General features: G+C 37.9%; 1 protein-coding gene across 1 annotated transcript; it reads right to left on the bottom strand.

Moving 5' to 3' along the window:
* Positions 1–3,787: 3,787 nt before the first annotated feature.
* Positions 3,788–8,483, bottom strand: LOC136881887 (ELMO domain-containing protein 2). Its single transcript, XM_067154334.2, has one exon. The coding sequence runs from the start codon at positions 8,300–8,302 to the stop codon at positions 7,364–7,366; it is 939 nt and encodes a 312-aa protein (XP_067010435.1). The 5' UTR covers positions 8,303–8,483; the 3' UTR covers positions 3,788–7,363.
* Between the last annotated feature and the right edge of the window lie 1,304 nt (positions 8,484–9,787).

Here is a 9,787-nt window from a genome sequence, read left to right as displayed (position 1 = left end):
AACGTTTTCCTCTGCCAAATGTTCTAGACCAGTATGCCTATTTTAGTAGACAGCTGAATTCCTATAATTTTGCAGTAGTACAAGATTTAAATGAGACTATGAAGTGGGTATGTGGGAAACTGGGAGCGAAATTTCTAGATCCTAATGGGTGGGTATGAGATAGGGATCTGCGCTCAGATGGGTTCACTTAAACCGCAGTGGTACGTATAAGTTCAGAAATTTGTTTAGAAGGGTAATAGGGAGGTACATTCAGGGAAATGGAGTGGCCTAGGGAGCAGTGATATGGGAACAGGGAACTGGAAATCAAGTAGGGATGACATAAAAATGTTAGTGTTGAACTGTAGAAGTATTGTAAAGAAAGGAATAGAATTAAGTTATTTAATAGATATATATTTACCAGATATTGTAACAGGAGTTGAATCATGGCTGAGAAATGATATAACGGGTGCAGAAATTTTCTCACAGAACTGGAGTGTGTATCGTAGAGATAGGATAGGAATGGTGGGAGGAGGAGTATTCATTCTGCTGAAAGAAGAATTTGTAAGCTACGAAAAAGTTAAAGATGATACACATGAAATTCTAGGTGTGAGGCTCATTTCCAAAGATAATAGGCAACTTGATGTCTTTGGAGTGTACAGACCGGGAAAGGGTAGCACTGACACGGATTCAGAATTATTTGATACGATAATCAGCTATGTGGGAAATGACATGGAAAGAAACGTGATTGTAGCGGGAGATCTGAATTTACCAGATGTCAATTGGGAAGGAAATGCGAGTGACAGGAAGCATGACCAACAAATGGCAAATAAGTTAATATGGGAAGGACAGCTGATTCAGAAAGTGATGGAACCAACTATCCTGGATGTGGTGCTGGTAAAACCAGATGAGCTCTATAGAGAAACTGAAGTAATAGATGGTATTAGTGATCATGAAGCTGTTTTTGTCATAGTTAAAAATAAATGTGATAGAAAGGAAGGCCTTAAAAGTAGGACTATTAGGCAGTACCATATGGCTGATAAAGCAGGCACGAGGCAGTTTCTAAAATGTAACTATGATCGGTGGAAAACGGTAAATAAAAATGTAAACAGACTCTGGGATGGGTTTAAAGCAATTGTTGAGGAAAGTAAAAACAGTTTTGTACTTTTAAAGGTGGTAGGGAATAGTAAAGATCCACCTTATTATTATAGAGATATAAAGAGGCTAAGAAGGAGGTACAGACTGGAAAGAAATAGAGTTAGAAATGGCTGTGGAAGTAAGGAGAAATTGAAGGAACTTACTAGGAAATTGTATGTAGCAAAAAAAGGCAGCTAAGGATAACATGATGGCAAGCACAATTGGCAGTCATACAAATTTTAGTGAAAAATGGAAGGGTATGTATAGGTATTTTATGGCAAAAACAGGTTCCAAGAAGGACATTCCAGGAATAATTCATGAACTAGGGGAGTGTGTATGTGAGGATCTTCAAAAGGCAGAAGTATTCAGTCAGCAGTATTATCTGTGCACTTTTTAGCGATAGATTTACACCCCTAGTGCTGAATCGGTCGACCTCGGCAATCTTCCAGATTCGTACTGGCAACCTTTGAAACACAAACTATGAATCGCTTATCTATCGCTGTGCAACATCTGGCATACACTTTACGTACTAGTACTGTTGTTATTTACACAACAAAGCCAAACTATAGAATTCACTCTAGTAATAAGATTTGCATCGAGAAATGTTATGTTATGTGATACAATGCGTGTGTGACACAGTTGTTGGCTTAAGATAACAAAAGTTTAGAAAATTCATATCGATCGATCATATTATCGATTCAATTCAGATTTCATTTCCATTCAGTTGGCAGTACTAACGGAACCAGGAAAGCTCCCTCCTTACTCCTCAAACCCGTACACAAATCTATCGCTAAAAAGTGCACAGATAATATGTAAAGATTGTTGGTTACAAGAATAATGTCCTGATAGAGGAGGAGATTAATGCTAAAGAGCTATTAAAATTTACATATGATAACAATGACATTTACAATAAGATACAAAAGTTGAAAACTAGAAAAGCAGCTGGAATTGATAAGATTTCTGGGGATATACTAAAGACAATGGGTTGGGATATAGTACCATATATGAAGTACGTATTTGATTATTGTTTGGTCGAAGGAGCTATGCCAGATGAATGGAGAGTTGCTATAGTAGCCCCTGTGTGTAAAGAAAAGGGTGATAGACATAAAGCTGGAAATTACAGGCCAGTAAGTTTGACATGCATTGTATGTAAGCTTTGGGAAGGCATTCTTTCTGATTACATTAGACATGTTTGCGAAATTACTAACTGGTTCGATAGAAGGCAGTTCGGTTTTAGAAAAGGTTATTCTATTGAAGCTCAACCTGTAGGATTTCAGCAAGATATAGCAGATATCTTGGATTCAGGAGGTCAAATGGACTGTATCGCAATTGACCTGTCTAAGGCATTTGATAGGGTGGATCATGGGAGACTAATGGCAAAAATGAGTACAATTAGACTAGACAAAAGAGTGACTGAATGTGTTGCAATATTTATAGAAAATAGATATCAGAGAATTAGAGTAGGCGAAGCTTTATCTGATCCTGTAATAATTAGGAGGGGAATTCCTCAAGGCAGCCTTATTGGACCTTTATGTTTTCTTATATATATAAATGATATGAGTAAACAAGTGGAATCAGAGATAAGGCTTTTTGCGGATGATGTTATTCTCTATAGAGTGATAAATAAGTTACAAGATTGTAACTGCAATGTGACCTCGATAATGTTGTGAAATGGACAGCAGGCAATGGTATGTTGATAAACGGGGTTAAAAGTCAGGTTGTGAGTTTCACATATAGGAAATGTCCTCTCAGTTTTAATTACTGCGTTGATGGGGTGAAAATTCCTTTTGGGGATCATTGCAAGTATCTAGGAGTTAATATAAGAAAAGATCTTCATTGGAGTAATCACATAAATGAGATTGTAAATAAAGGGTACAGATCGCTGCATATGGTTATGAGGGTGTGTAGGCCCCAGGGGCTCTGAACTTTGGAGCGTGGGTTGGCGACCACGGGGCCTTTAGCTGAATCCTGGCATTGCTTCCACTTACTTGTGCCATGCTCCTCACTTTCATCTATCCTATCCGACCTCCCTTGGTCAACTCTTGTTCTTTTCAGACCCCGACGGTATTACGTATGGAGGCCTAGGGAGTCTTTCATTTTCACGCCCTTCGTGGCCCTTGTCTTCCTTTGGCCGATACATTCATTTTTCGAAGTGTCGGATCCCTTCCATTTTTCCCTCTGATTAGTGTTATATAGAGGATGGTTGCCTAGTTGTACTTCCTCTTAAAACAATAATCACCACCACCACCTGAGGGTGTTTAGGGGTTGTAATAAGGATGTAAAGGAGAGGACATATAAATCTCTGGTAAGACCCCAACTAGAATAATGTTCCAGTGTATGGGACCCTCACCAGGATTACCTGATTCAAGAACTGGAAAAAATCCAAAGAAAAGAAGCTCGATTTGTTCTGGGTGATTTCAGACGAAAGAGTAGCGTTACAAAAATGTTGCTAAGTTTGGGCTGGGAAGAATTGGGAGAAAGGAGACGAGCTGCTCGACTAAGTAGTATATTAAATAACACTTGAATGTTTTTTTATTCATCCACCTATTCAATACAATACATGTACATTCATGTGTTATTTAATAGAAATATTTTCAATACGGACCCAAAAATGAATTTTATCACATGTAATAAGTAGTATATTCTGAGCTCTCAGCAGAGAGATGGCGTGGTATGACGTTAGTAGACGAATAAGTTTGAGTGGCGTTTATATGAAGATAAAGTTGGAATTCAAGAGGACAAACTGGGGCAAATATTAATTTATAGAAAGGGGAGTTAGGGATTGGAATAACTTACCAAGGGAGATGTTCAATAAATTTCCAATTTCTTTGAAATCATTTAATAGGCTAGGAAAACAAACAGATAGGAAATCTGCCACCTGGGCGACTGACCTAAATGCAGATCAGTATTGATTGATTGATTGATTGATCATTCCAAAACAAAATTTCAAGAGGACACTGTACACTCATATTTGCTGGCAGACAATGAGAACCCCAAAAGCTCAAATGAAATAGCAAGTGCCGTTTATCACACTTTGTGCAGCATATCCATGAATGGCATATGATACACTGTGTAAGACTCATCGCAGATGGTTGCGGCGGGCAGAACAAAAATTGCACTATGATTTGTATGGCAAGTAAGTGGCTGTTCTGTGATGCTCCTGGTTTAATACAAAGTGTCTACAATTCATATTTCCAGTAACAGGACATTCTTTCATTCCTCCAAACCAGGTATTTGCAAGAGTGGAGAAGGAATTGAGTAAAAAGGATGTCATTGTAGATCCAAAGGACTATGAAGAAATTATGCAGAATCATGGAACTCTTCACAAGTTTGGTGATAATGACATAGGCCCTACATATTTATGACTGGAAAAGCGAAGCAAAATGAGTATTCCAAAGTGTTGGATATTGGCATGTCAGCTTCAACTCATGCAAGAGGTTTATACTATTCACGATGAAAGGAAACTTGAAATTACGAGAACCAAATTACAGTGTTAATATAGGTGAAAAAAAAAAAAAAGTACATTACATCCTTCCTACAACTGTAACGTCAGAAAGATACTTAAGTGCTGCAAAGGTAAATGACGGCCGATGACCTTAGATGTTAGGCCCCTTTAAACAAGACGCATCATCATCATCATCATCATCAAGGTAAATGACATCCACAAACTTCTATTGAAACATTATGGACCGCGATAGAAAGATGTGGAAAACCTCCAGTTTTATTTATTTGAAGCTCCAGAGGTTGATCTCAGTAAGATGTCTTAGTGTGTGAACCATTGGAAGAGGAAGCTCTGCAAATTTAAACTTTGTGCTTATATTAAATATTTGGATACCGTATTATCATTTTGTGTAAATTTTTTTCAGTGAAAATTTAAAATGTTACTACTTCTGCGCTAAAAATAATATTATAACTTGCTTGCAAACTGAAGGATCAATACATGCACTAGAAGTTCTGCAAAACTTGTACGTGTTATCATTTTCTAGTTAGGTACAAAATCCATTACATCACAAGAATTATTAGGAATATACTTGGACATAATCTGGTACAGATAGATGACAGTGTTGACTGATCCAGACCGCTAGAACAGAAAAATGGCATGTTACAAGGAGATCCACTTAGCCCGCTATTGTTCAATATAGCCACATCAGATATCACCAAATACATCAAAACGGATGTCAAAATACTGGCCTATGCCGACGACATGGATGTCACCCGACATAACAAAACTTCAAGAATCCTTTGACCAACTGGAAAAATGGCCCACCAGAAATGAACTGCAACTTAACGAAAAGAAAACCGTGACAATGACGTTCAGGAAAGGAGGCAGATCAGCAGCCAATGACAAGATCACGTACAAGAATGAGCCACTAGCAATCATCCCACACTTTAAATACCTAGGGATCACCTTGCAGACATATGGAACTGTTTTCACGATGCATGTCAAAGAAAGAATAACAGCCGCAACCTTAGCCATGACTAGTGTAAAAAATCTACCAAAGATCTCGCTGGCAACCGCAATGGAAATATTTAAATTGAAAATTACCTCCGTAATAACATATGGCATGACATTAAAATGGGAGCACCTTACAGAAAAAGTGAAAGCCAAATTCTTAACAGAATCTCTATGTGTATCAAAGTACACCCGATCGCGCCTGGAATGTGTGCTGGCAAGAGAAACTTTTTTCATAGAAGATCTCCGCCTACAAGTGCAACTACCCTCTACACTGGCATATCAGAATTTGCTCATAGACCTTCATAGAAAAAGGGAAGAAATATGGCTGGAGTTCTACTCTACAGACTATGTTAAACAGTGAATGGAAAAAGCCCAAATATGAACTTAGACACATAATGATGAGATTTGCTGTTCACGGATTTCACCATCGGATATGCAACAGAGCCAACTACCATGAACTAAACGAATTACAGTGTTTATGCAAATTGTATGGGAAAAGCTGTGAGAGGTACCACGCAATGTCATGCCGGAAAAGATTAGTGTCACCGACTAAATACTGTCTCAATGAAAATGAGAGCTAAAATTTTCTTTGCACATTGTGCGAATCTTTTCTCTATTGTTATTATTATTATTATTATTATTAAATCCATTCTTTTATGCAACATTCGCCGTTACAAAATTCAAAACCCACTATGCAAGAAAATTAGTTGCAGATCACCCTACATGATTTTATCCTTCATTATTATGTTCAAAATATTATTATTCCTTACAAATACCATGTTCCAATCAACTCAATTTAGGATAATGTACCGGTAATGTTTTCAAACGTTTTAATAATAATAATAATATTTGCTTTACATCCCACTAACTACTTTCTAGGTTTTCGGAGACGCCGAGGTGCCGGAATTTTGTTCCGCGGGAGTTCTTTTACATGCCAGTAAATCTACCAACATGAGGCTGACGTATTTGAGCACCTTCAAATACCACCGGACTGAGCCAGGATTGAACCTGCCAAGTTGGAGTCAGAAGGCCAGCGCCTCAAGCATCTGAGCCACTTCAAACATTTTGTGCTTATAAATGCATTATATCATAGTGTAGCATGTTTTACCTTCTCCTGTAAAATTCGAAAAACTTTCCATAGAGGTTTTTTGAATCTAGACTATTCAAATGCAATTTCTGTTGCTGCATTACTAACTTCAATAAGTTACCCAACTACAAACAGAACTATCCCATTATTCAACTAAATATCCCCTTCGGAGCTTAGTTATAAGTGTTATAGGCTACCTTTGTACAATTTGTAAGAGCACTCCTAGAATTAACGGGAAATCTCTAAACAATCAACAAACAAAATATTGAAATATGCAGGATACATATGCTATAAGGTGCACTCAAACATTTAAGTGCATGAGCATCATCTTGCCCCACCTTACTTTTATATAGGCCTAAATTAGAAAGCAGTCTTTTGTTTAAGTAACTGGAGAAGATAGCCTATACAATATTAACATAAATTAGGCCAATAAATATAGAATATGATAAGACATGTAACAACATATAAACATTTAATACTTTATGCTTGACATCAACTAAACTGCAAGGAATGATAACACAGCACAGAGGAACACACACATCCTACAGCAAGCAAATAACCAGCTCCACAACACAACAGAATCATTGCTCTCTAATCCAGAGCACTGAAATAAATACAGATTATTGTAAATCTTACTTTACTCAAAGATACCAAACACTCGATGAATGGAATGTTGAGGAAAAATTATGATTACCAACACATGCTAATCACACATTATCAACTGAAATGTTGATTCTAAACACAGTTGATGGATTTGCAAGACAAGAGCGGATACTTCTCTCAAACTTATCTTTGATAAACGTGAAGTCCATAACATTTTTCGGTTTTGCCTCAATCCAAAATCTGTCAAACTCGTAAAAAAGATAGCAGTAAAACTGATGAAATGTTTTAATAGAAGGCAATCCACGAGACACATTATAGAAATGAGATTTTGCTGTACCATCTTTCAACAAATGATATGCCATACTAGTCAAATTAATACCAACTATAGCAAAAGCATATCCATATTGTGGATGATGTGAATGTGACAACACATGACTAGCTGCATCTGAATATTCTTGAGCAAAATACAAGAGGTTTTCTAATCCTAGAAGCCCCATTCCACGGAAATCCGTCTTTGGATCATCACCCTGAAAACCAATATCCTGCCACTGCTTTGTAACTCTTGATTCAAGAGGGGCAGATGGCATGAGATGTTCCCATAACTTGAGAAGTTTGATTTCATGGTCTATATTTTCTGCATTATACGACGTCGTTCGAAGCAATTCCACTTCATGAAGCAATTGTCGATAACCCCAAATATGTTCAATACATCGTGTAAGAGACTTCCCAAACTGAGGATGAATCATGGGATTTATATTTTTCACTCTTAACACAACAAACACGGCATACTGCAAAACATTATCTCTATTGCTTCCAGATATGGTTCTAGATTCACTAGCCCTGTTGAGATAAGCAATCAATTCCTTTATATCTTCATTCTTGGAATGGTGGAGAGAAAATTCAATCTTCTGTGAACGTGGGGCACCCACTATTTCACCATAACAAATTCTTTGAAGTTCGCACAATTTTGTCGTCCTTCTTAAAAACCACTTCACTAAAGGCCTCAAAAACCAGTAGAGAAACGTCCAAATTGAGCGAAACATATTGTGATCCCTGCAAATACTCTCACGAAAAGTAAAAAATCTCAAGAAGTCATATAAATGAGGAGAAATGTCAAGTAGCTGTTACACTCGCCAATCATTCCTAGGAGAGTTACATACGTTACGGAAGTCAGAGAAAACTTAATTCTTCATTATGAAAGCAATTGCTATGAAGTCATGTTTGTTTATTAATCTAACCTCAGAATTCCAAAACTGAAGATATGTCACTTTGATAATTACTCAGTACCACCAACCTAGAGAATTGTACGGAATGCTTCTACATCTTCTTCTACGGTTTTTGATTGATTTCAGCCGAAGCTCTCTGACCAGACACCAATTTCTTTGATAGACTATCACTGACACTATAACTTTGTCATGATCCTAACAGTAACTTCTCGAAACATTCTGAAGTCCCTCAAGTTTCTACGTCAGGTTAAGGTCTATATTATTTATACAGAAAAGCGCACAATATGCAGGGAAATAAACTTGATCACTACAAAGTTTTATAAGAGAACACGGTCTATTCGGGCACTCCTGTGTGTGGTAAAGACCACAGAACTTCTCACTTCTCACACCATTAGTTCGTTTCGCACACTGGTAGAGTGCGGTTCTACTTTCCTCATTGTGTCGTGTGCGACAAGTGCAGTGGACTATAGTGCAAGCCTTACGGTACATGTATGGCTCTTTCCGATAGTGGGGGTGGAGGTACTAACCGTTCACCGGACATAGACATTTCCAGTAATATTGACAATGAAGAAACAGTGCAGTCAACCAATAATAGTGACATCACACCAGCTTTAGGTGGTGAACAACCTTCATCCAATACACAATCTGACAAGACCGTTCTACCCAATTCGCTTTACTACTATCCAGGACATCGCGGTCCGTACGTAATCTATGTGGAGTCGGCTGATGAGAAAAATACCGGAAATATTCTCCCCGTGGCGCTTGGTAGGCTCTTCTACGATGTTCAAATTGTAGGCATAACATCTATCAAACCGAAAGATGCAAAGCGCATTCAAATTCTATTTGACTCAGTTGTCAATGCCAACATTTTTCTAACACACCCCATTTTGGCTTCTCGTCACCTTAAAGCTCTCATCCCAGAATTCAGCTTGTTTCGCATTGGATTAATTAAGGGAGTCGAAAAGAATGTAACTGAGGAGGACATTATCAAATACATTGGATCCCCCATTCCTATAGTTAAGGCCAAAAGGCTCAGCAGACGTGTGGTCAGTTGATGGACAAACTAACTTTTTTCCCACGGGAACGATCAAATTAACCTGCAAATGCCAAATTTTACCAGAATTCGTTGCTCTTTTCCACGTATTTCTAGAGGTCCAGACATTTTTTCGCCCTATTACCTGTGGGAAGTGTCAACGCTATGGGAACACAGCCAAAAACTGCAGAACAAAACTACCGAGATGCGGTAACTGCTCTATGTCTCACGAAACTCACACATGCTCCGATATAATGCGTAAATGCCTA

The sequence above is a fragment of the Anabrus simplex genome, chromosome 1, assembly GCF_040414725.1.
Source record: "Anabrus simplex isolate iqAnaSimp1 chromosome 1, ASM4041472v1, whole genome shotgun sequence".
Lineage (NCBI taxonomy): Eukaryota > Metazoa > Arthropoda > Insecta > Orthoptera > Tettigoniidae > Anabrus > Anabrus simplex.
Note: the sequence above shows the minus strand (reverse complement) of the source record. Positions and strands in the feature narration are given on the sequence as shown.